This window comes from Tenrec ecaudatus, chromosome 10 (assembly GCF_050624435.1).
Source record: "Tenrec ecaudatus isolate mTenEca1 chromosome 10, mTenEca1.hap1, whole genome shotgun sequence".
Taxonomy (NCBI): domain Eukaryota; kingdom Metazoa; phylum Chordata; class Mammalia; order Afrosoricida; family Tenrecidae; genus Tenrec; species Tenrec ecaudatus.
In genome coordinates, this window is record NC_134539.1 from 479,048 (window position 1) to 507,013 (window position 27,966).

At 57.9% G+C, this 27,966-nt stretch overlaps 2 protein-coding genes across 9 annotated transcripts in view; both read left to right on the forward strand.

Annotated features, from left to right (window-relative positions):
- Positions 1-19,174, forward strand: part of PNPLA7 (patatin like domain 7, lysophospholipase) — a 41,380-nt gene extending 22,206 nt beyond the window's left edge. For 2 of the 3 annotated variants that reach the window (XM_075559729.1, XM_075559730.1), the window contains 14 exons: positions 4,723-4,786; positions 5,236-5,404; positions 5,718-5,900; positions 6,059-6,177; positions 14,414-14,570; positions 15,240-15,356; positions 15,454-15,523; positions 15,777-15,893; positions 16,346-16,494; positions 17,257-17,409; positions 17,565-17,672; positions 17,927-18,011; positions 18,620-18,714; positions 18,850-19,174. In XM_075559729.1, the coding sequence (XP_075415844.1) occupies positions 4,723-4,786; positions 5,236-5,404; positions 5,718-5,900; positions 6,059-6,177; positions 14,414-14,570; positions 15,240-15,356; positions 15,454-15,523; positions 15,777-15,893; positions 16,346-16,494; positions 17,257-17,409; positions 17,565-17,672; positions 17,927-18,011; positions 18,620-18,714; positions 18,850-18,951 (1,688 nt within the window). In that variant the 3' untranslated portion in view covers positions 18,952-19,174. The remainder of the gene's footprint in view (positions 1-4,722; positions 4,787-5,235; positions 5,405-5,717; positions 5,901-6,058; positions 6,178-14,413; positions 14,571-15,239; positions 15,357-15,453; positions 15,524-15,776; positions 15,894-16,345; positions 16,495-17,256; positions 17,410-17,564; positions 17,673-17,926; positions 18,012-18,619; positions 18,715-18,849) is intronic. The other variant, XM_075559732.1, reaches the window with a different exon arrangement.
- A 491-nt stretch (positions 19,175-19,665) lies between these two features.
- Positions 19,666-27,490, forward strand: NSMF (NMDA receptor synaptonuclear signaling and neuronal migration factor). 6 transcript variants are annotated; one of them, XM_075559740.1, is made up of 15 exons: positions 19,666-19,953; positions 20,570-20,631; positions 21,168-21,662; positions 22,629-22,704; positions 23,499-23,567; positions 24,135-24,187; positions 24,499-24,588; positions 24,978-25,102; positions 25,196-25,279; positions 25,537-25,570; positions 25,669-25,739; positions 25,873-25,952; positions 26,240-26,342; positions 26,584-26,659; positions 26,728-27,490. In XM_075559740.1, exons 1-15 carry the CDS (start codon positions 19,883-19,885, stop codon positions 26,748-26,750), a joined length of 1,512 nt encoding a protein of 503 aa, XP_075415855.1. In that variant the 5' UTR covers positions 19,666-19,882; the 3' UTR covers positions 26,751-27,490. The 6 variants fall into 6 exon arrangements, with proteins under 6 accessions (XP_075415855.1, XP_075415853.1, XP_075415856.1 ...); XM_075559738.1 differs by having other exon boundaries at positions 25,211-25,279; positions 26,751-27,490; XM_075559737.1 differs by having other exon boundaries at positions 19,668-19,953; positions 26,751-27,490.
- Positions 27,491-27,966: the final 476 nt, after the last annotated feature.

Here is a 27,966-nt window from a genome sequence, read left to right on the forward strand (position 1 = left end):
TGACTGTGTAAGGCCCTTGGACTGAGGACTGGCTGGAGGTGCACACTCAGCTGGCCACATACATGCCTTGTCTTCCCTCCCTGATTGCAACCCTTACAGGTCCTGCCAGCATCTGCCCTCTGTGTTCTGTCTGCCTCCTTCCTTCATGACCCTTTGCCCTTTGTACCAGGGCCCACGCTGCCCCCATCTCAGCTGGTTAGCTGTTTGAATGTATGCCTGCCTCCTCTGTCTTTGTCCTCTCTGCAGACCTGCTTTGTGGCCAGAGCCCCAGGGTAAGTGCCTGAAGGGGACGAGAGGGGATGAGGCTCTTCTGTTAGGTGTGTGGTGAAAGGCTATCACATCTTCCTGACGGTGAGCGAGGGTGGACAGCGAGCGTCTCATGTGCCCTTTGCTGCCACGTGTGTGCCCTCTCTGGGGAAGGGCCCAGCCACAGCGTCTGCCCGTTTGCTGGTAGGATGGCTTGATTTTTGTGCTGTTGGGTTTTGAGGGGTCTTTATCGTCTGTGAAGGGCTGAAACCCTACGCCTTCTGTTCAGAGTGGGGGGTGGGGGCAGTGAGCTCCTTGTCTTTCCTTGGGTGCTCTTTTTCAAACAGTTTAATTGACATGTAATTCATATATCATACAAATCAATATTTCAACCATATTAAGAAGAGTTATAGAGTCATCGCCACAATCAATTTTAAAACATTTTCTTCTTTCTTGTACTCATTGTTATTAGCTCCTCATTCCCCCAACCTCCCTGCCGTACTGCTAAGAAACCGTGAATCCAGTTACTGTCTCGTTTCCTGGATTTCATAGACAGAGGAAGATACCAAGACCATAAAAACACAAGTCCTTCTAAAACACTGACAAAGTCAAACAGAGAAAAACCTCAATTGAAAAGAAAGCAGAAATTATTGAAAACTAGAACAATTTCAAAAGAGTCAAAAGGGCGATCAAGGTGTAAGGGTGAAAAGGGTTTTCCATTTTAACCTAACTGCCTCTGTCTCACTCTCCAGTGTGGCATCTGACTATGTCCACCATCACCAGTTCCACCACCCTCTCTGCCTGACGGCAACTGTGGTCAGAGGAGACTCACCAGAGGCTCAGTCCATGTGGGGCTCCTGCGATGTCCACTGCAACCCGGATTTGCCTTTTGCTGTTTGCAGCCCTTGGACCACACGGGCTGGTGTGCTTCTCCCTGTGGACCCCACTTAGATGGCTGCTTGTTTGAAGACGCCTTTAAAACACCAGACACTGTTCCTTCTGAGAGCGGGGCACCGTCTCATTTCTTCACCACACTTGCTCTAGGGAGGCACGGTGCTCTCGCAGGCACGCAGATGGCACACAGAGAGTTCAGGCTCAGGCTGGTGACTCATCTTGCACATTTTTTGTTTTCTGGAAATGTCTGGATTCCTTCCTCGTTCGTGAAGTTTCTTCACGGCTTCTGATGAGAAGTGAGTGCAGCTCTTGGACCTTTGTCCCAGGGAGCAGCATATGGCTGCGGTCTGCCCTGGTCTTCAGCCAATTGACTCCTATATAATTTAAGTCTTACTTTCTTGGGGGCTCACAGCTCTTATCACAATCCACACATATATCCATAGTGTCAAATGCATCTGTACACATGTTGTCATCTTTTCCAAAACGTTTTCTTTCTACTTGAGCCCTTGGTATCAGCTTCTCATTTTTTCCCTCCCTCCCTTCCCCTCCTTCCATCATGAACTCTTGATAATTTATAAATTCTTCTTCTTATTTTTTTGGTGTGTCTTACACTGGGCACTGTCTTCCTTCACCCACTTTTCTGTTGTCTGTGCCCCTGGGACGTCAATTGTTGTGATTTTCCCCCTGAATCCCCCCACTTCCCGTACCCTCCTAGTATCGCTACTCCCATTATGGGTCCTGAGGGGTTTATGCACCGACAAAGCCCATACCCTTCCTCTAGTTTTTAATGCTTCCCCTCCCCCCACTCTCATGACCCAGTTCTACCTTATCAATCTGACTAGACCAGAGCAGAGAAGAGCTTGCGGCACAGGATCCAGGACAGATAAGCCCTCAGGGTTGCTTCATATTCATCCTGCATGGGATTTGCTGTGGGGTTTGAATCTACACATTTATGTCTTTTACTAAATTCAGGACATTTTTTAGCTGTTACTTTTCAACTACTCCTTCTGGGGCTCCAATTGCATGTATATTAGACTGTTTGATGTCGTCCCATGGCCACCCCACCCCCCTTTTCCTCTTCCTAATCTTTAAAAACTGATCTTCAAGTCCATCTACATTCCACCTTAAAACCTATCCAGTGCCGTTGTGACTTCAGCTCTGTCGACTTGGCATCCGGCCTACCACTGCTGCCTTGCCTAGTGGTGAGCCCTCTGTCCCCTGTGAGCGCCACGGGAGCGCTGTGTGGCTGTCATGTGCCATCGAGTCGTTCTGACTGAGGGCGGACTCCTCGCTAGGGGCTTCCTCTTTTGTCCTGCAATTGTGGCATTTGCCTTTGCAAGCTCTGCTGATTAGACTAATGTATGTGTCCTTCCCACAGTGGCCTCCACTGTTGGCTCTTCTCTTGAGAGCGGCTCATGTGAGCCATCTGTCTTATGTCATGTCACGATTTAGCTGTAGAGACAGTGTTGTGGCTGGAAGTTCTGTCTCAGCCAGAAAGGCCCCATGTGGCAAATGGGGTCCACAGGACCCATGCTCATTTCCCTGTAGCAGGAGAGGCCCTCATATCCCACTCACCTTTCTGTCCCCAGAGCATGTGGGGTCCTTGTGTCCACCCCATCTGCACATCCCCACAGCATGAGCTCCTGACGCTCCCTTCCTCGCCTCCCCCCACTCCCTCCTGATCCATCCGTGTCGGGTGGTGGAGCTCGCATGACCCCCAGCACATGTGGTGTCCTCACGGCGGACCCTCACCTTGCTGATGCCCCACTCACCAGGACCTGCAGCGAGACCTCCTCACGGTGTCTTGTCTTTGTTTCCCAGTGACTGGCCGGCTCAGCTGGGATGGCCAGCTCCGCTCGTGGCCCACTTTGTCTTCTCTGGTTGTTGCATCTTGTGGACACACAGACTGCAGGCGTCTTTCCCTCTTGGTGGCTTGCCTTGTCATCATTTAATGGTGGCCGTAGGTAGGCAGCAGGAGAAAGGTGGGCTCTCTGCTCCTGTAGAGTGTTGGTCTCTGAAGCTCCCAGGGGAAGTTCTAGCCTGTTCAGGAGCGTCCCGAGTCGGCATCAGCTCGAGTGCAGGAGTCTGCTGGGGAGTGTAGACGGGCAGAGGACTTCGGACGATTCTTGTTTCCCCTTTATGTTTAGCACGTTTATGTCCCACTGAAGACACATCCTCCTTCCCGAACATCAGGAAGACATTCTCTTAAAAATCCCCACCCCCACCTTCCTGATTAAGTTTTAATCTGTTGGCAAGTCAGTACTGATTGTGGTATGAGAGATTTGGGAGGATGCGTAGGGTGTTCATGACTGGGGAGGAACAAGGAGGAGGTGCGTTTCGTCTTTGCCAGGTCTTGCTGTCCATCCCCTCTGGGGAGTGCAGAGGCGGGCACTGAAGAAGGCATTCAGGTATGCACTCTGGTAGTGGTCGAAAGGACTGAGTATACTGTGGGAAAGAAAAGCTACTGTCTTAGGAGAAACACGACTGCGATGTTCCTTGGTAGCCAGGATGGTGAGCGAGCTGACCCCTCCCCTCTTATGAGCCGACCTGACGTAACAGCCTCCCATGGGTTCAAAGAGCGCAAAGGCCGTGAAGATGGTGCAGACTGGCCCCATCGCCTTCTGTTGCACACTAGACGCCAGGGGGACGGATGGAGACTGCCTGATGGATATGAGGGAGCCTCCCTCGCTCAGAGACTCTTGTACGGAGACCAAGCTGCTCAGGAAGGTGTGCTTGCTGAGGGTTGGACCCTAGGAAGGAAGGACCATGTCCTCTCAGTCCCAGGCCTGCTGCTGCCTGGCTCTTTTAAAGAAAGCGTCCCTGCCCCAAAGGAGGTAAGGGGCAAAGCCCTCCCCAGAAGGAGATGACTACTGGGCCTCCACTGGCCAGAGCCAGAACCCATACGCGCAGGTCTAGGGCAGGAGGTGTGCCCCAAGGTAGGGGGTCCAGCCAGGGTGGTAGAACCCTAAGCACCTTAGTGTCCACCCTCCCTCGTGTCAGTGGCCTCCAGCCATACTGAAATGACGCCCGTGGGGGATGGATGGTAGCCTCCTATGTGCAGACTGTGGAGGTCTTTGCCTGTGAGCCAGCTCCCACACCAGTAGAGCACGATGCTGTCTCCTGTCTGCAGAGGCATCCAGGGCCTCACGCAGGATGGAGCGGAACAGCTCGAGACAAAGGCTGCCTGCTTGCCAGGGACTCACCACACAACCAACCACCTTCTCTCCAACTCAGACCTACTGCCTGCGGGCAAGCTCTCCCTGGCTGCTCGTGACCCCAGCCCCTGCCGCTGTGACTGAGGCGCGTGCACAGGCCAGGCTGCTGCTCAGTGCCCAGAGTGTAGCCTCCTACTGGAGTTGAGATGGACAGGCCTGTCACCCCCTAACCCAACCCCCACAGGGTTTGGTCCCCTGGTGACAGGTGCCTGTCCCCTAGCAGCCTGTTCCTCAGCAGGACCAGGTGGCAGGCTCAAGGCTGGCACATCCCCACCCATGGGAAGTGGAGGGCAGCCTGAGGGGAGAACTTGTGATGTTCTGGCTGTCCACTCCCATCACCCACCCTTCTCTGTGGCTGTATCCCCAGGTCCTGTCCTGCTGCTGACCAGTGACGTCATCAAGCAGCGCCTGGGCTCTGCTGCTCTGGACTGGTGCGTGTCCTCCTGGGGCCCGGGGAAGGGACTACTGAAGTGTGGTCATTGGGTAGGGGTGCTATGGGGGGGTGGGGGGGACTAGGAGATAGTACTTGGCAGTAAGCTGTCATCATGGCTGCAGACCCAGGAGAGGGACAGGTAGGTGGGCAGGGTCCCGGTGTCCTTTGGAGGGCATGCCCAGCTCTAAGGGTATGAGTGGCCCAGCTGACAGATAGCTGCATGGCTCCCTACCTTGAAGGGCGGTGGATGGTGGGCCTCTTGGCCCCCAGTGGACCTCTAGGGCTGTACCTATTTCTCCTGGGCCCCTCGTCCTCATCAGCTGGTCAGTTCCACACACTGGTCTCAGCACCAGCCTGGCCACCATGTCCTGGCTCTGAGAACTCTGCCTGGAGGGCCCCCACTACCCCCAGGTCCAGCTGAGGGACAGGGCCCTTCTGTGACTCCAGTGTCCACGAGTACCGTCTGTCCAGCTGGCTGGGGCAGCAGGAGGACATCCACCGGATTGTCCTCTACCAAGCAGACAGCACATTGACGCCGTGGACCCAGCGCTGCATCCGGCAGGCGGACTGCATCCTCATCGTGGGCCTGGGCGAGCAGGAGCCCACTGTGGGCCAGGTGCAGGGGCAGGGGTGGGCCCAGGGTGGTGGGTATGGCTGTGAGTTGGGCAGTGGGAGGCACTTACGGATGGTGACCTGCCGGAGGGGGGGCGGGGAACTGTGTATGTGGGGGCTGGTGTAGGCACTGCAGAGCTGTGGGTAGAGTTGGAGTGGTGGGTGAGTCCTGGGGCGGTGGACGAGGTTGTGAGCAGGACAGTGGGCAGGGTTCAGGCTGTTCAGAGGCTCTGAGAGATGGCTGCAAGCGGGACCCAGCGGGGGATGGGCTGGCCCACATGCGCTGGGAGCCCCTCCCCTCACCCACTTGCCCTCAGCTGGAGCAGATGCTGGAGAACACCGCTGTGCGCGCCCAGAAGCAGCTGATCCTGCTGCACCGAGAGGAGGGCCCTGAGCCAGCACGCACTGTGGAGTGGCTCAACATGCGGAGCTGGTGTTCGGGCCACCTGCACCTGTGCTGCCCACGGAGGGTCTTTTCTCGGAGGAGCCTGCCCAAGCTGGTGAGGCCGTGCTCTGGGTGCAGGGCAGGATGGGGTGGGGTGGGGGGGCTCTAGACGGTTGTCATGACCACTCCCTGGTTCCCCTGCCGACAATGGCCCCTCCAGTGGAGCTGACTGGTGGGCCTTAGGCCGGCCTGCCATCCACTCTCCTTGCGCAGGTGGAGATGTACGAGCGAGTGTTCCAGCGGCCACCTGACAGGCACTCAGATTTCTCCCGCCTGGCTCGGGTGCTGACGGGCAACGCCATCGCCCTGGTGCTCGGAGGAGGGGGTGCAAGGTGAGCCCCCACTGTGGTTTCTCCGGGGCCCCTCCCAGACTCCCAGCCCTCAAAAGCCCTCTCTGGGTCCATCCTTCTAGAACCTTCCCCTGCTATTGCCCATGCTCCTTCCCAGACTTTGCAAGGGGCCAACTGCCTGTGAGTGGTGATAGCACCTGGTGCCAAAGGGGCTGAAAGCCATCCCTCAGGGCAGCCCTGGGGGCCTAGGGGGCCTGAGGGGCTCTGAGGCAGAGGATAGCTGGGGGGCTTTGGGGCAGAGGGTGGTCTTGGCCCAGGGTGGGCTCCTCCTGGCTGCTGTACCCAAGTGGTGCGGTGCCGCCTCAGGCCTGGCACTTGCAGCACCCTCCTGGGTCCTGCTGCTGGGGATGCAGAGCACACTGGGTGCATCTGGTGATGTTTGCCCCTTCTGTGTGGGGCCTGTTCTGCTGGCTTCTCACCAGTGTCTTCTCTGAAACCCTCTGTTCTTACCCCATGCCAGTCCTCCTGCTGGGCGCCCGGTGAGTGCCTCCTCCTTTTTAATGCATGTGGGGGGCGGGGTGGTACGACTCCTCAGAGCCCCTTACCGCCGCTCCCCAGAACTCCCCCTTCCTGAGGATCATTCCAACACTTGTTGGGAAATGTGTTCAGGGAGGGAATGGAGTGGGTGTGAGGAGGGTCCTGCCTTAAGGAGAGGGCCTGGGCTGCTGTGTGCCCCCAGGAAGTGCCCCCTTCTCCAGCACCTACCCATCAGGTACTACTGTCCATCTCCCGCAGGACAGGCAGGCCCTGCTCCCTTCCCTGGCCCTGAAACAGAGCCTTCAGCTCCTGGCCACCTCCTTGTCTCAGTTGTCTCAGGTGGCCTAAAGGGACACAGCTCCTTAGATGGGCAGTTGGAGGACTCTCAGTGACAGTCAGGGCTCCTGCTGGCCCTCTGCTCCCCTTGGCCAATTCTTACGGGGGAGGTGGTCCTAGCTGGGAGGTCAGGGGATGTAAGCCCCTCCCTGGAGAATGGGTTCTTGTCCCTGGGTGCAGTGGGCAGCAGAGACAGCAGGCACCTGCATGTGTCCTTGCCCTGCAGAATCCTGCCCTGCTCGTGCCAGCCTTGTACTGGGTGGACCACCACTCCCGAAGCAGCTAGGAACCCCTGCCTGTCCCTGAAGGCTGCCCTCCTTGGGTGGACTGGATGAGCACCCAAGGAGGAGGCCCAGTGAGAGGGAGGGGTCTTGATGGTGAGGGTGTCTCTCCTTGCGACTCCTCCCCCCACCAGCAGCCTCCTGTGGGTTGCTGGGAAATGCCAGGTCTTGCTATAAGGTGCATGACAGCACTCAGTGGCCCCTGTTCCTGACTTTCCTGGGCTGCTATGGACCCCTAGAGGACCTTCCGTTTGCTTTTGGGTGAGCTTGTTCCTCAGCCAAAGTGTCCACCTGTCTCGCACTCAAGACCCCAGTTTCTAGTTAAGACAGTTGGCATGGTGCATCTCTTAGGCCAGCCCAGCCTTTGCGCCCCCACTTTGTGTGCTGTGCACCCAAAGCTCAGGCCCCTGGGCAGGTCACACACTACTTCCTGTGCACTGCACCCTGGCTCAGGCCCCCAGCATCGTCATGCATCACTGTGCATTGCACCCCGGCTCAGGCTCCAGCACCGTCATGCATCACTGTGCATTGCGCGTGGGGCTGAGCTCCTAGTTTGCTCGTGCACATGCCGTTTTGCACTCTGATCCAGGCTCAGGTTCCTGGGTAGGCCACACACTACCATGCACTGCAGTGGGCTCTCGACCTCCCTCCTCATGCTTCATTGGATCCTACACTAGCTTTGCTTCCCCTGCAGGGGACAGTCTCTGCTTTCTGTGTGTTGAACTTAGTCTCACTCTCTGAGTTTCCATGATGCTTCTGTCCTGGGGTGCCTCCGCAGCCCCCCAGCCTTCTCCGGTCTCTGCTGGTTGCTCCCACCCGCGCCAATGCACCCTTAATGGTCCTGTCAGATTTAGACGTTGGTGATCTTCAGCTCGTGGGGGACTTAGCAGAATGACTACTGTGGCTGTGACCTTCAGGCGCCCTGGTGGCACTGGGGGATGAGCACTGGACTACTAACTGCTGTGTTGGTGGGTCAAGCCGCCTGCCACTCCTCAAGAGAATGCTGGGGCTGTCGGCTCCAGGGGAGACTGACAGTCGTGGGAGCTGCACTCCGCTGCGCTGTAGCATTGCTAGGAGCCGGAATCAACTTGATGGCAGTGGGTTTCTTAATGACGACCAGGGTCATGGTTCCTGTTCCCCAGAAATGAGGGTGAGCGAGGCTTCATCTCACATCCTCTGAATGGGTCACCAGGAGGTCAGTCCCTGGAAAAGGTAGAGGGTCAGCCAAAAAGAGAATGCCTCTCAACAAGGTGGGTTATCGCCAGGGCAGCTGTCACCGTGGGCTCAGGCACGGCAGCAGCCGTGAGACCTTCTCCCGTCGGGCCCAGGCTGCTGTGAGTGTGCATGTCAGAGGCCCGCGGGACAAGCGACAGTCACCAGTACGCCCATGTCCTTATTGGCCCGTGTGCATTTTCTTTTTGACGTATACATTTATACTCTGTGCATTTGCCTCTTATTACTGAGTTTTAAGAGTCTTTGGTATATATTGGTAACATTGTCTCTAAGCCTGTAGCTTTTCATTTTCCTAACCGAGTCTTTTAATGATCGATCACCTTTCCGATTGTGTAATGGTTATGACTTTGGTCTTCTAAAAGCTCTTTGCCATTCTCATGGCCACGGAGATACCTCCCCTGTCACTTGCACGTGGGTCTGGAACACGCGCAGACCTGACTTCTGGTGAGAGTTGAGGGGCGTTGTCTCTCCGTCCGACACCATGAGCTGAAGATTCCTTTCCCTTGTTGGATTATTGCGGCACCTTTGTCAGAAACGAGCTGACCGTGTGAGTGTGAGGCTGTCTGCTGGTCTCTACTGTCTTGATTACGGTGGCTTTAGAGTCTATTACAAAATCAGGTCGTGTGGCTCCTTTCCTTCCCCCCACATTGATTTGGCCCCTCTGAGTCACATGCACTTCCAGATAAATTCTATCATCAGCACACCAACGTCTCTTCTCCCAGCCTCCTACTGAAAGCCTGCAGACTCAGATAACTTATAGATCAATATGAACTTATAGATCAATATGGGAACTTATAGATCAATATGGGAAGAAGTCTTCCAACCCAGGACCAGGGTCGCACCCCCCCACCACCACCCACACACCATTTGTTTAGGTTTTCATTTCTCTTGTGATGTTTTATCAGTTGTAATGTGGAAGTCTTGCAAAATGACAAATCATTGCCTTGAGTTGCAATATTGAAGGAAAAAGACATCATGCTTGGTAAAGTAGCAGGTCAGCAAAAAAGAGGAAGGCTCTTAATTAGCTGGATTGATCCATTGGCTGCAACAGTGGCTCAAGCATAACGACCATTGTGAGGAAAACAGGACCAGGCCGTGCCCAGGGTCTGACCCTACTTGACACCCCTTAACGAGGACAGCACTGGGCAAAGTACTGACTAAGGCGGAAGCATCAGAAGGAGACAGAAGGAATACACAGAATGGCCATACTAAAAGGAAGGAAGTGTCCAACTTCCAACCATTTCAGGAGGCTACACAGGATGAAGAGCAGATGGGATTGAAGGAACTCAAACAGCACTGAAGACGTCAGCCAGAAACAAAGCTCTAGGAATTGAGTCGGTGTTTAAGCAAATGGGTGCCTCTCGGGAAGCACTCACTCATCTATGCCAGGAGATCTGACCCGACCAACCAGAAGAGCGTATATGTGCCTGTCCCAATGAAAGGTGACCAGAGAGCACGTGGAAATTATAAAACAGGCTCGTTGTTAGCAAAAGAAAAGTTTTGCTGAATGATTTTAAAATGGTTACAACCTTCACAGAGGACTGCCAGCCTTTGCCGAAGTCCTGAAATGAGGCCGTCATTGCTGATGTCAGGTGGGTCTTGGCTAAAAGTGGAAAAGATCCGAAAGTTCTTTGCCTCTGTTTTTTTGCCTTTGCCTCTGTTTTATGGACTATGCAAAGCCAGTCAACGTGGATCATTTGAATTTTAGAAAACACTGAGACGAATGGGAGTTCCCAAGTGCTTTACTGTGTTTACGTGGAACCTGTACACCAACCCTGAGGCAGTCAAACAGAACCAAGGGTGTATTGTATGGTTTAAGGAAAGTTATGTGTCGACGTTATTTATTTTCACCGTACTTATTCAACCAGAACGCTGAACAAATCATCTGAAAATCTGGACTATAACAAGAAGGCTGCAACATTGGAGGAGGGCTTATTTACAACCTGTGTTACTCAGATGACACAAATTTGCTTGCTGAAGACGGAAGGGACTGATGGCAATCACAGTGCCACCGACAGCAAAGGTCCTCACAGCTGGACGCATAAGGAGCAGCTTGACCAATAGAAGATTGACCCTGTCCAGGACTTCATGTACGTGGCCCCCCTGTGAGCAGCCATGGAAGCAGCATTCCATGATGTACTGCGCTGGACAAGTCTGCCAAAGACCTTCTCAAAGTGTGTGCGCAGAGATGGCCCCTTAGGGACTGATGTTCCCTGTCCTGGCCACGGTGTTTCCAGGCATCTAGTAGGTTTACAGAAATCGTACACTGAATCAGGAAAACCAAAGGGGAATTTTTGTCTTTGAATTACAGTGTTGGCGAAGAACACGGAACACACCACAGGCTTCCAAGAGAAACAGCGAATCTGTCTTAGAAGCAGGGATGAGAGGAGACCTTGTCTCGTGTTTTTTTGGAAGTGTTATCAGAAGGGACCATTCTTTGGAGAAGGACATCAGGCTTGGTAAAGTGGGGGATCCGTGGAAAATAAGGGGGTTCTTTTCCACGGATGTGCTTCTTCCATGTGGGCTTTGTTGCTTCTCAGCTAGATGGCCACTTGTTTATCCTCAAGCCTTTAAGACCCCAGATGCTATATCTTCTAATAGCCGGGCACCATCAGCTTTCTTCACCACATTTGCTTATGCACCCGCTTTGTCTTCAGTAATCATGTTGGGAAGGTGAGCATCATGGAATGCCTACTTAATAGAACAAAGTGTTCTTGCATTGAGGGAGTACTTGAGTGAAGGTCCAATGTCCATCTGCTACCTTAATACTAAACCTATAAATATATGCACATAGATCTCTATTTCCCCATCCTCATAGATAAATATATTTACATTTGTACCTGCCTGTATTTAGGCCTCTATAAATGCCCTTTGCCTCCTAGTTCTTTCCTCTATTTCCTTTTACTTTCCTCTTGTCTCACTATCATGCTCAGTCTTCATTTGGGTTTCAGTCATTTCTCTCAATTACATTGCCCTTGATCAAACCCTACCAGACCTCCTATATCCTCCTCGCCACTGATTTTTGATCACTTGTTGTTCCCTTGTCCCTGGGGTTGTAACACCCACTTCCTTTCCCCTGCCTCCCCCTCTCCCATGTCCCCCAGAATTGTTGGTCCCATTGTTTTCGCCTCCAGATTGTTTATCCAGCCTATCTTATCTAGCTAGACCTGCAGAGAGAATATGTACAAAACACGATAGAACCAAAGAAAGCAACAAAAAAATGACAAAAAAAGAGAAAAGCCTGTAAATAATTCAAGGTCTGTTTGTTGATCTTTAGGAGTGTTTTCTGGTAGAGTCTATTTTTGGTACTCCCTGGGGACTTCCTTGCTCTGCTCCCCTTGCTGTTCTGTTGCACGCCCTTAGTGTTTTGCCTCGGTGTGGTGGGGTCAGATGGGGTGCGATTCCCACACTGTGTCTCCAGTGTTGTCCCCGTTAGAGCTATGGGTCAGTGAGGGATGTCATGTCTCGTGGTGGAGCTGGCCATATGGTCCTCTCTGTGAATCGTCTGCTCTGAGCAGGAATATCGTCCTCAGGGCTTGGTGGGCCAAGATGTGCTCCACTCTCTCTTCCTCCCCCTTCCTTTGCTCCGGTGTGCTGATCAGACAAGTCCCTCTCCCTGAGCTGCAGCTTCAGTGCTGTCCTCTGAGTATAACTCTTTATGGGAGTACAGCCCTGTCTCTTCTGTGCAGTGGACTGCAGGTTTCAAACTGCTGACCCTGCGGATCGCAGTCCAACACATAACCACCAGGGTGCATATCAGTTGGCATCAACTCGATGGCAGTGAGTGTGGTTTTCATTTGGTTAAGACCCTCGGTGCCCTTCTTTCTGACAGCCAGGAACCAGCTGGGTTTTGGTTTGGTTTGGTTTGGTTTTGGGGGGAGGGATTATTTTTTTGAGCACCCAAATCTTCAGTGATCTGTTCATGAGGGTGTCAAGGCCATGTTGTACAAACTACTTGTTCTTAGATTGGGCAGGAGTGAAGTGTGAGCCCCAATCCATGTACATATCTATTGTTTATATATCTGTGGTTCACTTTGGGGACGTTGGGTTTTAATGTTTCTCAGTCATTACCCTCGAGATTGCAACATGCACTCAGGCTGATTGAAGGCTAATATGAATGATCGATTGTCCTGCTTCCCAGATAATGCAAGGACTTCAGGGCACTTGTGGGAGAGACAGGGCGTTCTCCTCCTGCAAAGAGTTACAGACCCAGAAACCCACACAGGCGGTTCCACGCTGTCCTTATAGGGATGCCGCGTGTGTGTTGTGAAGGGCACTTTGTTTGTTCTTCCTCTCTCCCGTTTACTAAAGCTGCTGGCGTTTTCTGTCACCACTCACGTCAGTAACACCTTCCCATGGCTCTTCACTCGCTCCACCTGCAGGTGTCCTCCGCTAGTCTTTTGCTTCCTTTCCAGCCTGCAGAATGTGCCCTTGGAAACCCTGGGCAGACCGGCCGAGAGTGAAGTGTAGCAGTGTTGTGTGTCTGTTGTTGGGTCCTGGGTGCTCTGCTGTGCTTTCCTTGTCAGGGGATACATTTGCTGGCTGCGGAACCCCAGATTTGGAATCAGTTTCTTTTTGTCGTACCTTTGAAGGGAATGCGTCTCTCTTTATCTGGATGGTTGAGACTTGTTCCCTTTTTCTTGGATTTTTAACAATGTGAGAATGGCTTTATTTTATCCTTGAGCCCGAGACGTGATGCTAAACACCCCACACAGTTCATTCGTCTTCAAGTATTGCCTGGGCTTCTCTCTTCATGACTCATGAGATTCTGCATATTTTCCAGCCTTTTGTCACCTTAGAGTTGAGACTGGGTATTTTCTTCTGGCCCGTCTGCAGCTCACCATTTCTCTGTTGAGCTGTGTCTAATTTGCAGTTGAGTCCTCCCTCTTGGTGACTGGTTCACAGTCCCTGACTCCTTCCTTCCAGCTATTTCTTTTTACAGGTAGAATCCCATTTGATTTGACTTTGTCCTTTTCAGTTTTCTGCCAATTTTTTTAGTCTTTTCTGTAACACCTTGTGCATTTTAAGTATAAAAACTCACTGCCATTGAGTACATGCCAACTTATAGTGACCCTATGGGACCAGACCTGTGGGCTTCCAAGACCATAACAGAGAGCCTGTCTTTTTCTTGCTCCCACAGAGCAGCTGATGGTTTCAAACTGGCAACTTTATAGATCACAGCCCAACTCGCAACCACTACGCCATGAAGGGTTCACACTGTCAAGTCTACTCCTGACAGCTCCCTGATCAGGGTCCCTTTCAGCCCTCCTTCCGTTGTCTATTTTTGATCTCAGTCAGTGTGTGATCCTGTGGTCTTCTCCTAAGACTCGTCTTTTGGTCGAGTGCTTGGTACTTTAAATCTGGCAGTGATACTTGGTGGCTCTCAGCAGTAACTGTCTTGTCTTTACCCTGACAACGGGCTAAACCGGGCAAGGGCCATGCACACCCCCTTGCAATGGAGTGGATTCTGGAACCATTAGGAACTAGGCTCAGCTAGTGCAGCTGATTCCTAGGGTGCAGGCTTGGAGGGGAGTTGCCAAAGCTCCTTTCTGGGAGGCCCTGAATGCTTGCTTCCCCCATCCTCCTCCCCGCTGTCGGTTGAGAAACAGATTCTGCCTCACAGCCTCAACCTTACTTGGATGGGGTCACCAGCCGTTTCTCAGCAGGAGGCCCGAGGGTGGCCACCTTGGTCTGTGACACTGCAGGAGGGGCTTAGTTGTGTTCTGGGAGCCTTGGTCCAGGCTCCCCTGAGGCAGTGTCTCTGCCGTTCTCTGCAGGGCCGGGCATAAGGAGCAGCTGCAGTGCTCCTGTGAACAGGTGGGCAGGTAGTTGCTTGGCCAGGGTGGTTGGGTGCACTGCCCTGAGGGCTAGCTGGTGTCTTGGTCACCTAGGGGCTGCTCCCAGGTTGGCATTGTGCGGGCTCTGGCAGAGGCCGGCATCCCCGTGGACATGGTTGGAGGAACATCCATCGGGGCCTTCATGGGCGCCCTCTACTCGGAAGAGCGAAACTACAGCCGGATGCGCATCCGGGCCAAGCAGTGGGCTGAGGTGAGGACGGGCTGGCACTGAGGGGTGCGCAGCTACCGGGCAACAGGGCCACAGACTGAGTTTGATGAGGTGAAGAAGAACCCTTATTAAAACCCCAAAAGATGCTGCTGCCGCCAAATCCATCCCAACTCCATGCGACCCCACCTGGTGCTTCCGAGGCTGTATGTTTCAGGGCAGCCAGCCTCATTTGTCTCCCTGGGAGCAGCTGGTGGGCTTGAACTGCTGGCTTTGCCATTGGCAGCCCAGTGCTTACCTGGTGGGAGAGAAGGCGGTTTCTGGGTTAAGAGGAAGTGAGGAGCATTGGCGCTTCACTGGTAAAGGCTTGGAGGGCAGAGAAGGAGCCCAGAGGGTGGGTGGCGCAGCCCCGCCCCCAGGCCCTCGGTCTCTGGCACATTTTTAGAACTGAATAGCTCTGGCTGAAGTCTTGAGTGGGATCAAAGGTGCTTGTGTTCCCCTTTAGAGCAGCTGTCCCCTTCCTCCCCGCTTCCCATGCCAGAAATAGCCAGTGCTCTGTCCCTGAGATGCGTCACTGCAGTTCCCTGCAGTGCAACTCTCAAGAGGACAGTGGTGGCCCCTCCCTCTCCCTCTGTGCCCCGCCAGCACCCCTTCCCCTTAGCAGGGCCTGGGGGGGCACAGGCGGCCTCAGCATGTGTGTGTGTCCCACTCCAGGACATAACATCCATGGTGAAAACAGTGCTTGACCTGACCTACCCAATCACTTCCATGTTCTCGGGCGCCGGCTTCAACAGCAGCATCAGCAGAGTCTTCAAGGACCGGCAGATAGAGGTGCCAACCCCCTCCCCCCAGCTCCCAGGCGCCTTCAGGCCTGGCCTGGCACTGAGTCTGTGGTGGGAGGACCCTCGCTGAGCCTCTGCCCCCACAGGACCTGTGGCTGCCTTTCTTCATCATCACCACTGACATCACGGCTTCAGCCATGCGTGTGCACACAGATGGTGAGGGACCTAGCCGAGGATGGTGCGGGGCTGGAGAGAGGACTGTGGCCAGGGCCCGAGGCTCCTGAAGGCGGGACCATTAGTTGGCTGTGGGGGCAGAGGAAAACCTGACAGTCATCTGGTCCTTACCCAGGAGACCTCCCTTTCATGGTGGCATGAGTGGGGGTCAGGGGAAGAGTCAGGGCCTGATGACTTCCTGTGATCTGCAGGCCTCCACTGGGCCTCAGCATTTACGGCCACCTCCCATCCTCAGGCTCCCTGTGGAGGTACGTGCGTGCCAGCATGTCCCTATCGGGCTACATGCCCCCTCTGTGTGACCCCAAAGATGGACACCTGCTGATGGATGGGGGCTATATCAACAACCTTCCAGGTACCGGCCAGCAGGCAGCCCAGCTGGGCTGGTGCTCCCCTACCCCCACAGCGGGTGCGCCTCCCCTTCGGGAAGGCTGGGGTGTGCACGCTTCTGACAGAGCGAGCCAAGGAAAGTTCCAGCTGGCACTGAGCGGAGCAAACACCCACTTGCATGCACACACACATGCACACTTGCACGCTCCCAAGTGCACCAGGCTCACTCTTATGTGCAAGAACACACACACACAGATGGGCACAATGTATACACACATGTGCATATACTTACACACATGCACACTGCATGCTAGCCTGCTCTGAGCCACCACCAGACACTACAGGTTTTCTGGGGTAAGGTTTGGGATGCCTGGCACAGCTCTCTGCCTGGGGCCTCTGGGTGCCAGACGAGGGGCTCCCAAGCCTGGGGCTCCACCGGGTCTGTCCCAGCACATCTAAGGCCCAGTCTCCCGGCAGCGGACGTGGCCAGGTCCATGGGGGCCAAGGTGGTGATCGCCATTGATGTGGGCAGCCAAGATGAGACAGACCTTACCAATTATGGCGACTCCCTGTCAGGCTGGTGGCTGCTGTGGAAGCGCTGGAACCCCCTGGCCACCAAAGTCAAGGTGGGGACGGCCCCACTGGGGAGTGGGTGGCGCTGCCCTCTCCCTAAAAGCTCCCCTGCACTCCCCCTGGACTCTGCAGATCTCTGGGGCTGGGGCAGGGGCTTCCTGAGACCGGGAACCTGGGCATGCAGGATATCCGCTTCCTGCTCTGTTCCCTGATATCTCATGGGATATCAGGGCTAATGCACTGGCCTGCCCACCTACTCCCCTCACATGCCCCCCCAATATCCCACATGTGTACACCCCATACCCTCATGCTTTCTCCGCACCCACACACATCACATGTACAAACCCCACAGTATCCTCTATATCCCCCACACATGCTCACCCCACATGCATATACCCCACCACATACATCACTGATCCACACATCCCCCCTGCTGCCCCACCACCCACATGTGCACCCCCTCATGCATTCACCCCACCTGCATCTCCCATGCACTCTCATACCCACACCATCCTACACAGCACCTTTCCATGTGCACTTCCCACCACAAATACAGCTCCCACATGCATATACCCCATATACATATACCTCTCACACCCCCAATTGCACACACCCTTCCCAGCACACAACTGCACACACTTGGCCAGGATCCTTAATAGGATGGTGGCTGCATCCTTCCAGCCTTAGGAACCTACCTGCCCCCTCCCCCAGGCAGAGCCCTGGCTGAGACAGGCTGCAGTACCTTCAGGGTCCGGAGTGATGGAGGGAGGCCGTTGGAGTCACAAGTCAGCCTCTGCCTGGCTCTGTACCACCAGGTGCTGAACATGGCGGAGATCCAGACACGCCTGGCCTACGTGTGCTGTGTGCGGCAGCTGGAGGTGGTGAGGAGCAGCGACTACTGCGAGTACCTGCGCCCCCCCATCGACAGCTATGGCACCCTGGAGTTCGGCAAGTTCAACGAGATCTGTGTGAGTGTCAGCCGCTGCTGCTGCGGGGCTGGGGCCCTGGGTCTATTCAGGAACTGGGGTGCTGGTGAGACCCAACCCCCTGTGATAGGTGGCCCTTGATCTATGCAAGAAATGGGGCTCCCAGCCCCTGTGACAGGGGGTCTGGGTCTACATAGGAAGTGGGGTACCAGCATGGACGGACTGTGTTTGACATCTGGGTTCGAAGTGGGGTACTAGACAAGATGTTGGAGGACCGGCAGGAGAGGAAGACGAAGGCTTGTGATGTGAGTAGCCCTGGTGCCCCCATCTGTGGCCCCCCACCTTGGCCCTGTACCCCAAGGGTCAAGGTTGCCCCTACACCTTTGGCCATTGTTCCCATGGACCCACCCTCGGGCAGGGGCAGCTGGGCTCTGGGATGGCATAGAAGTTGCCCCACCAGCTGCTCTCCTGACTCCATCAGACTCACAGAGCAGTCTGGGGGGGCCTTTGGGGGGCACATCAGTTCCCCTGCTAGGACCTCCCTCCCCCCACCCTCTAGGTCCTTACCTGCCCCAATGCCTCCTTCACTGACCTGGCTGAGATTGTGTCCAGGATTGAGCCCGTCAAGGCAGCCACAGTGGATGGTGAGCAGCCTTCCGGAGACCCCACCTGAGGGTGCTCCCCATCCTGAGGGTGCTGAGGTCAGGCAGTCCCTCCTGCCCAATAGTGCTGGGGCTGACTCCCAGCCTCGCCCTTAGCTCTGTCCAGGCGCACACCCCAGCCCCTTCTGGGGCCCACTCCCTGCTTGTGAGTCCCCCCTCTTCAACGTTCTGGCTTCCTGGCCTTGTTGGGCCAGCAGGTTGCCTCCCACAATCCAGACCCCAGCAGGTGCTTCTCCAGGGCTGCAAGGGCAGGGGCTTTGGCTGGGGTGGTGGTGGTGGTGGTGTGTGGGGGTGGGGTGGGGGGTGGGGTGGGGAGGGTTTCCCCGTCAGGCCTTGCCAGAAGCTGCAGAACCTCGTGGGCTCTGAGCCCTACCCGAAGCAGCCTAGGTCTGGAGGGACGATTGTCATGGGGCTGTCAGTGGCAGGAGTAGACCCGTGGGCCCAGAATGCAGGCTGCCCCTCTGCCTGGCAGGCTGAGGCAGTGCAGCCTCCTCTGGGCAGGGTGAGGGGCTGCTCCTCAGTGGACCAGAACTGGGCTGGGCACGCTCCTTGGGCAGCCCACAGTGCAATGCAGCCCTCTCTCTGCCCAGATGAGTCTGACTACCAGACCGAGTATGAGGAGGATGTGTCCCGGGACACCTACGCTGACTTCCTGAGCACCACTGCAGCTGAGGATTCAGACTCGGTGAGTCAGCCCAGCACCCACCCACTGAGTAGCCTGAGGCTGGCCTTGCCAGGGGTGGGGGTTGGTGGGGAGGTGGTGGGAGTCTCGGCCTGGCTGTGCTGAGCCACTGGCCAGTGACTGTGGCTTTGCCTCCAGGAGTACGAGGCTGCACTCCTGCAGACGCGCCCCCGGTCGGTGACTTCTGGAACGTCCTCGCAGGACTTCTCTCACTCCTTCTCCTCTGACCAAGAGAGCTAGAGGACCCGCTGGGTGCCACCCACCCTCTGGCCTTACAAGCCCCCTGCAGCCTGGCCACCTCCTCTGCCTGGAGCATGTGTGTGTGGGGGGTGTCTTGGCCAGACCCTGCTCCCCAGAGGTGTGAGACGCCCTGAACTCCCCCAGACCCCAACCACCACACAGGCCTCTGGGAGGCCTTGGAGCTGGGAGACTTGGGGCCAGCGCATTAAAGATTCTGTCTGAGTCCGTCTGTCCGAGTCGTGTGTCCCCGCCCCCTGTTCACTGCGTGCCCCGCTGGTCCCCCGGAGACTCTACCCCTCTGCTGAGGTCCAGACCCTACGGGCAGCTCAAGGGTCTACGATGGGGACCTCGACCCCCAAAGCAAGGGTAGCCCCCGCGCGGTCCCCCCCACCCCCTCACAAGAGACGCCCCCAGCTCCCACTCCATTCCTTTCGGCACCGGTAAACAGCCACCCCCTCGCCACCGCAGGGCGGGGCGGGCTCTGGGGACAGAGGGACGCTCCCCGGGGTGTGGTCTGTGAGGAGCGGGGTTCCTGAAAACGGGGCGGAAGGACCCCAGACCCCAGAGCGGGGCGCCCTGCCAGCCTCTGTTTCGCCCTCAGGAGCCTGGCTCCCCTCCTCACGCCCCTCGGAGCCAGCCCGTGACGTCACGGTGGGCGGGGCCTCCGCCGTGATTCCCCGCCTCTGGGCCCGTGACGTCAGGGAGGGCGGATCCTCCGGGTCAGTCCCCGCTGCTCTCCCCGGTGCGGCTGGACGCGGGGGGCCGGGAGCGGCCATGCGGGGCCCAGGCCTGACCCCGACTCCAGTCCCGTCGTCCACCCGGACCCCGGCCCCGGCCCCGGCCCCGACCCCCGGCGCGGCCCGGCTGCCCCGACGGAGGCGTTGGCGGGCGCGGGTGGCGCTCTGAGGCCGGGGGATGCGCCGCCTCGACCATGGGCGCCGCCGCCTCCAGGAGGAGGGCGCTGAGGAACGAGGCCATGTCCTCCGTGGCGGCCAAAGTGCGGTGAGGTGGCGGGGGGGGGGAGGAGCGGGCCGGCGCCCCGCGGGGAGAGGCGCTGAGGGGGCACTGAGTTGGCGGGCACGGGACCGGAAGTTAGTGTGTGTAAGGATGAGCCCCGGGACCCCTGAGTTCCTCGGGGTAGGGGTGCTGAGTTCAGAGGGTGGGGGCGTGAGACCGGAGGGCTCACTGGGGGAGGGGTGGTGATGCAGCCCCCTACCTCCTTGCCCTTCTCACTCCCTAGGGCGTTCCGGACTGTGGTCCGACGGCCTCTGCCCCTCAGCTTTGAGAGCCCTACTACGTATCCGTATCCGCACCGCCCTCGCTGCCTCCTGTCTCCCCCCACCCTCAGTCCCTTGCGCTTCGCCTTCCTCCTCTTCCGAGCGCTCTCCCGCCCCCGCTCGCGCCCATAGTGTCTTCTACGCCACTCCTGCCCAAGCCCCCCAGGACCCTGGCTAAGCCTGGGGACAAACGGACCCCAGAGTGGAGCTGGCCGCTGGAGAAGGGTGCCTGGCGACCTCCAGCTCATCCATCCCGTGGTGGGATGAAGGCGTATTTGGGGGTACAAGGGCTTTAGGGGTGCGCCTGCCATCTCTGACTGCATCCCTGCTGTCCACCCCAGAGCAGCCCGTGCGTTTGGAGAGTACCTATCCCAGAGTCACCCTGAGAACGGCAACGGTGCAGGTAGGGGGATCTCGGGGTGGTGGTCCAGAGACCTAGAAGGGGGGTGGGGGTGGGGCTGAGGGCTAACTTGGGGGCTGCTCTCAGCCTTTCTCTCCTGCCCTGCCTGGCCCAGAGCCCTAGGAGGAGCACGAGTCGAGTCACTCGTCACCATGGCACCCACCAGCCTGGGCGTTGGCATGGCAACAAGCCTCCTGCCATCCCAGGCTGGCTCCACTGTCTCTGGGGGCCAGCTGGGGGGTTGGGGCCAGCTGGGGGGTTGGCACCAGGACAGCGGGTGCTACTGCAACTGGGAGGTGGCCTGTGCACTCCTACATCCCCCTGCAGCTTCACAGGAAGACGCTGCCACCCCCACCCCCACCCCCACGCAGGCTGCAGGGCCCAGCAGGAGGAGGCAGGAACCTGGGAGACATGCATGTTGGGGCCACTTTTCAGAGGCTTGGGGTCCAGGGTTCAATCAGAGGGCTGAGAGACAGCCCCAAGTCCCCTCCTGGAGGAGAGCCCATGGGAGACCCAGGCTCAAGGGTACCTCTCCCCAGACCACCTGCTGGCCGACGCCTACTCCGGTCACGACGGGTCCCCCGAGATGCAGCCAGCACCCCAGAACAAGCGTCGCCTCTCCCTCGTCTCCAACGGTCGCTATGAGGGCAGTCTGTCCGAGGACGTGGGCCGAGAGAAGCCGGCCGGCGAGGGTCTAGAGCCTCAGGTGTACACCATCTCAGGCGAGCCAGCCCTGCTGCCCAGCCCCCAGGCTGAAGCCATCGAGCTAGCCGTGGTGAAGGGCCGGCGGCAGGGTGGGCACCACCACCACAGCCAGCCCCTGCGGAGCAGCCCTGGCGGCAGCAGCCATGACCTCAACAGGCCCTGCCAGAGCTGGACGGGCAGCCGCCAGGGCTCTAAGGAGTGCCCCGGCTGCACCACGCCGACCCCCGGGCCCTCCCCTCGGGCCTTTGGGCTGGCCCCGCCGCCTCTGCCTGAGCCCACAGCCCACCGAAAGAAGCTGGAGAGGATACACAGCGAGGACCGAGGGTCTGGTGAGGGCTGGCCCGGGCAGGATGGGAGTGGCCATTAAGAGCTGGCCAGGTCATCAGCTGGTGGTGGGCTACACGTCGGGTGTCTTCCCTGGGTCTGGACTTGACAAGTAGCTGCAGCCTCTAGTAGTTTCCTGGTGTGATTAGGACCAATCCTGGAGGGCTTCCTGGCAGGGCAGGAATAGGAATGAACATTAGGGGGCTGTCAAGAGCTGAAGGGTTGAAAAGGGGGTTTTCGCTGATGACCAGGCTGCTTGGGCACCGGTTCTGGCCCTAGGCCACAGGGGGAGCCGCTGTGCACTTCTGGGCAGCTTGTGAGTGATTTTCTAAAGTCAGCCACTGTGCCCCCTGGACAGCCTCCCCCACCTACCACCAGTACTACCCCAGTAGCCCAAGCCTCCAGGCTCGGAGGTTACCTCCTTAGACCGCATCCTCCAGACATAGCTAGGCCTCCCCACACCCAGATGGGATAGCCACCTCCCCAAGGCCCAGGTCGCCTCTTTGATCTCTGCTCAGAATGTGACTAGGGCACCGGTCTTCAACAAGGCAGCTCCTTAGGTAGGGCTACAGCTGGCAATGCTGGGAGGGCCTGGAGGAGGTCTAGCCTGCCAGCCTGAATAGAAAGGGTAGTGAGTTCATGAAGGTTCCATGCAGTCTCGGGGGCGGCAGCAGGTGCTGCCCAAGGAAGGCAACCCTCCCCCAGGCTCCTACCGACTGCCAGGGCCACAGCCTCGGGTAATCCCTGAGGATTTGCTCTGTGCCCTGCCAGTTGCACATCTCCTACCTGTCCCTGCTCATGGTTGGCCACTTGGCTCAGGCATCCTCTGCCCAATTGATTAGGAACCTGGGGATCCCCCCTTACCTCCATGGTCACTGTCTCCCTCTATACTGAGGCTGGGTGTCTTCTGCTGGAGAGGCTAGGGGCCTGGGGCCCCACCCACCCTGGTCACTGCTCTTTGGGTCCTCCAGATGAAGTGCCCGTCCGCACCTGGTTCCCCAAGGAGAGCCTCTTCAGCTTCCAGACGGCAACCACCACTATGCAAGCGTGAGTCAGCCACAGGCGGCACTCATGAGGACCTGTATGCCAGGGTCTGCCGCATGGCCACCTCCGGCTAGCTTGGGTGACCCCAGGACATGTCCTCCCTGTCCCCATCTGTTTTTCTGGTGCACAGCACAAATCCTCAGCCTATCTCCATACCCCAAATATCACAGTTTGGGGGTGCCTGAAGAGCCTGCTGACCTTTTTCCTCAACACACATCAGGGTCCCTGCAGTACATACCTTCTGGGGTCCTTGTTCCTATATCTGCTCCCCCCCATTCCCAGACTACTTATTTCCCTAGTTCCCACACCTATCTCACTACCCTGTCTTCACACATACCCCCCATTTCTACACTACCTGCCCCCCTAACCCATCCCCACCCCGTTCCTACACTGGCAGTCTGCTGCCCTTTCCCACAACTGTCACCATGTTCCCCACATGTGTCCCCTCCACCTCCATTCCCATGTGTGTTTCCCTCATTCTCACACTGTCAGTCCCTTACCCTTTCCCTGCAGGTGGCCTGCTGCTGGGTCCCCAGGAGGCTGAAGTCCTCACTGTTTTCTTTCTCTTCTCTCTCTCTCTCTCTTCCTCTTTGCTCCTGCCCTCCCTCTGCACACCAGCATCTCGTAAGTACCCTCCCAAACCTCGAGCCAAGGATCCCTGGGCGTCCCCTACCCCACATAGGTTGGCCAGTCCCTGGGCAAGGCAGGGACTGACTCCCAGCAGGCAGGGCTGGGCTAGGCCTGGCCCTGGCGGGGTGCATGCCGTCTCGGGGCTCTGACATGCAGCGGTTTCCCAGGGTGTTTCGGGGCTACGCAGAGAGGAAGCGCCGGAAGCGTGAGAATGAGTCCGCGTCTGTCATCCAGAGGTAGGGCCTGCTGCCACTCGCCACCAGCTCCGTCTTGTCTGGGCCAAGGTGGGCCGGGTGGGGCGGGTGGCGGCGACTGGCCTGGCCCTGCTCTGGGACATGCGGCGGGGGAGGGGCCATCAGCCTGGGTCCCGGCGGCCTTGCCCCAGACCAGCTTGGTGGCCCCTGGGCAGCTGAAACTGCCCAGCGGCCCTCAGGGTGTGGCCCCGAGGCCCAGGACTGTGGGGCTGGGTCCGGGACATACAGCAAGCTGTCCACAGTGGGATGGGGTGGGGGGTGTCTGAGGAGGGTGCCCCTGGGGGGCAGGGCGGGTAACAGGTCTCTGCAGGGTGGGCCCAGCAGGGGTAGAGGCTAATCTGGAGAGGATGTGGGGCACGTGGGGACACCGATGGACCTGAGAGCCAGCAGAAAATATGCTTTCACCCTAGGGGCTTTGCCTTTGGGGGCATGGATGAGTGGCCCCAAGAGGCGGGAGAGGTGCAGTACCTCAGGTGCCCCGGTTTGGGAGGGGTCCTATGGATGGGCTGGTGGACTCCCGTCGTCCCTCACCACTGCTTCCTCCCACAGGAACTTCCGCAAACACCTGCGCATGGTCGGCAGCCGGCGGGTGAAGGCCCAGAGTAAGGCCTGGCTGCTGGAGGGGCGCGTACTGCTTGGCCGGCTTCGCGGGCTGCTAGCTGCACCTAGGCTCCGCCCAATTCCCCGCCCACAGACCTAGACACGCCCTGTGCCACATACAGGCCCCACCCACTGATCTAGACACACTGTTTCGGCCCCGCCCCACCCTTGCCAGGCTCCTCCCCTAGCCCTTGCCCCCTGTTCCCTGGCACCAAGACGCCACTCCTTCCTCTAAACTCGGGCCACACCCACCTCGACCACGCCCCTCCAGCCACGCCCCCGCTGGCTAAAGCGGCTTTTGCTTTCACTGCAGCGTTCGCAGAGCGGCGCGAGCGGAGCTTCAGCAGGTCCTGGAGCGACCCCACCCCTATGAAAGCCGATACTTCCCACGACTCCCGAGACAGTAGGTGCCGAGCAGGCCGGCCTTCTGCCCAGCAGGCCTTCTGTGCTTGGGCACGTTCACCCTGTTTCCCTTGTGAGATTGGGGTTCAGCACCTCCCTTTCTTGGGTGTGATTAACATAGCCTGCACACTGAAAATGCAAGTGCCGGTGGCTGCAGCAGTGCTACAGATGGGGTACTGGGGTTCCCCATGGGGTGCCTTGCTAGCTGTGCACCCTTCCCCACCCCTGGGAGCCCTGAGCCCTTGAGGTGGGGGTGCAGTGGTCCTCCCTCTGCACCCCGAATCAGGTGTGTCCCTGGTTTTCAGGGGGAGGGACCCTGCCTGGCTGGGGCAGGAGGTGGTGTGCTGTCTCCCCTCCCCTGCTCCCTATGACCTCCCTCCTCTCCCCCAGGTAATGACCTGCAGGGGTCATGCTGCACCCTGGATGAGGACTTGGAGGGCCTCGACTGGGAGACTGAGAAGGGTCTGGAGGCTGTGGCCTGTGACTCAGAGGACTTTGTCCCCCCCAAAGTCATGGTGAGGCTCAGCAAGGCTGGGCTGCGAGGGTGGGGGTGGGGTCACAGGGACTCCAGGGCAGTTGTGGCCCTAAGCAGCCCCACTCCTCCTCAGCTCATCTCTTCCAAGGTCCCCAAGGCTGAGTACATCCCCACCATCATCCGCAGGGACGACCCTTCCATCATCCCCATCCTCTACGTGAGTGCACCAGGGCTGGGGGGCCAGGATTCCTGGGAGACACATCCCCATGAGGGGACAGGCATCATGGAAGACACAGACCACCACCACCCACCCCCATGAAGGGACAGTCCTTGGAGGGACAGGACCGTGGGGGACAGGCACCATGGGAGACACAGGCCCCTATGAGGAGCAGGCCTCACAGTTTGGGGACAGGCCCCATGGGTGTAGCAGACATCCTGGTGAGGGCCCTGATTATGGTCTGATTCTGCCTTCAGGATCACGAGCATGCTACCTTTGAGGACATCCTGGGTAAGTATCCCTTCTGGTCCTGGGTCAGCAGGCAGCAGGGACTGTGGGTGCAGGGGTGGGGGTGGGGCAGCACTGCTCACACTGTCCCCTTCCGGCAGAGGAGATTGAGAAGAAGCTGAACATTTACCACAAGGGGGCTCGGATCTGGAAGCTGCTCATCTTCTGCCAGGTGGGGAGGGGCTGCCTAGGGCGTGTGTTTGTGTGCGCACACGCCACTCGTGTGTAAGTGTACACGCACACATGCTGGATGGAGGCTCTCTCGGCCCCCAGAACCCACCTCTCCCAATTCCTGACTCTCATAGGGAGGTCCTGGACACCTCTATCTGCTCAAGAACAAGGTGGCCACATTTGCCAAAGTGGAGAAGGAAGAAGACATGATCCAGTGAGGCCCGGGAGCCCCATGATCCCCCTTCTCTCTTCTGGGGACCTGGGCATGAGAACCCCCACGACCTGTCTTCCCCCCAAACCTGGGCATGAGACACCTACCCCCCATGATCTATCTTCCCCTACCACTGGGACCTGGGCATGAGACATCCCCCCCATGGCCTGCCCCCCACTTACCACTAGGAATTTGGGCTGGAGAGCTCCCTGGACTTTCCCCTTGTCACCACTGGGACCTGGGTGTGAGACTGCATGACCTGTATCCCGACCCCCTTACCCCGTCTCCAGCTTCTGGAAGCGTCTGAGCCGCCTCATGAGCAAGGTGAACCCAGAGCCGAATATCATCCACGTCATGGGCTGTTACATCCTGGGGAACCCCAATGGAGAGAAGGTGGGGGTTCAACACTTGAAAAAGACCCATTGCTGCACCCCCCTCCCCTGAGGTGCTGGCCTGAGCCCTGGGGGTCCACTGCCCTTTGAGCATTCTCTCTGGGAGGAAGTGACTGTGACTGCCTTGGGAGCCCCTGGGCAGACTGGCAGAGTGAGCCCACAGGGCACAGCCTAGCCGGAGAGAAAGGGGCTCTGCTTCTGCTCCCACCCTGTCCCCCTCACTGCCCTGCCCCTTTCCTCAGCTGTTTCAGAACCTCAGCACCCTCATGACCCCAAACAGGGTCACCTTCGAGTCCCCCCTGGAGCTGTCGGCCCAAGGTGAGTCTGCCCACCCGCTCCCTGGCCCCTCTACCCGCCCCTCACCCTGCCCACACAGTGACTCTTAGCGCTGACCCCCTTCACCCCTTAGGCAAGCAGATGATTGAGACGTACTTCGACTTCCGGCTGTACCGGCTGTGGAAGAGCCGGCAGCACTCGAAGCTGCTGGACTTTGATGGCGTCCTGTGAGGCCACCGTACTGAGGGGCCAGGCACTGGGCGAAGTCCTGGCTTGACCACAGCCCTCAAGCTGCTTGCTCAGGTTCTCTGCTGGCTACCCCAACCAAGCCTGGACACCCAGCCTGCCCATGGCCTGGGCTGGGGGCTGTCCTCCGTGGGCCGTAGAAATAAGTGCCATTTTTACACCCAAGACACGCCAAACGGCGGCATGGCCAGCTCCCAGGGTGCACTGCACTTTGGTCCTGTGGCGGCCGCTTGGCCGACATGGTCAGGACTCCCCAGCCGGCCGTCTTCATCACCAGCACAGGTGAGCCTGGCTGTCCACCCTGAGGCCCCATTGTCGCTTAGACCCCTCCCCACGCTTACTCTGACCTCACCACCCAGCGGGCAGCCCGGGCAGCAACAGAGAAGAGCCCCTTTGGGTGTTAGGCCAGCTGCAGTGCTACATTCCCAACCAGGCAGGCGGGCAGGCAGCCGGGGCTGGGTCCTGGCACGTGCCTGTGGGCAGCCCTCCTGTACATAGCTTGGGCTCGGGGGCAGGCCCCCCTTTCCAGAGCCAGGCTCGAGGGCAGAGGACGGGGCTGGGGTGCAGACATGACTTGGAACAATGTACGATATCCCTAGAGTGACATTAAACTGACCCTCCGCTGCGGCTGCCACGTTTGATCTCTCACCATCGCCCGGGGGCGGGGACGGGGGGGGGGGGGCTCCCAGGATGCCCAAAGGTGGACACTATTTGACCATGCCCCCGTGGATGGCAGATGTATGGCCTTGGGACTGGGCCCTGCCCAAGTCACCGGTCCATGCTCTGTACCTGGGCAGAGCTGGAGGGCAGGAGGTGACTCGCAGGGCCCCAGTGATTTCCAGTCCAGGGACCACTGGCAGTGGGCTGGGGTGGGGCAGGGGGGAGAAGCCATGGCCAGCACCTGAGGTCAAAAAGCTTGGGCACAAGGCAGAGCAGGGAGCCACTGCAGTTCCTTACCTGTCAGACATGGCCCGGGCTACCGCACCTCAGCTGCCACTGCGAGTCCCACTAAGTGTCAGGCAGATGGGTGTCACGGGTTCCATGTGGACAAGACAAACCTTGGGGGCCATGACCTCTTCTTCCTCTGGACCCCTGGTCTGTGG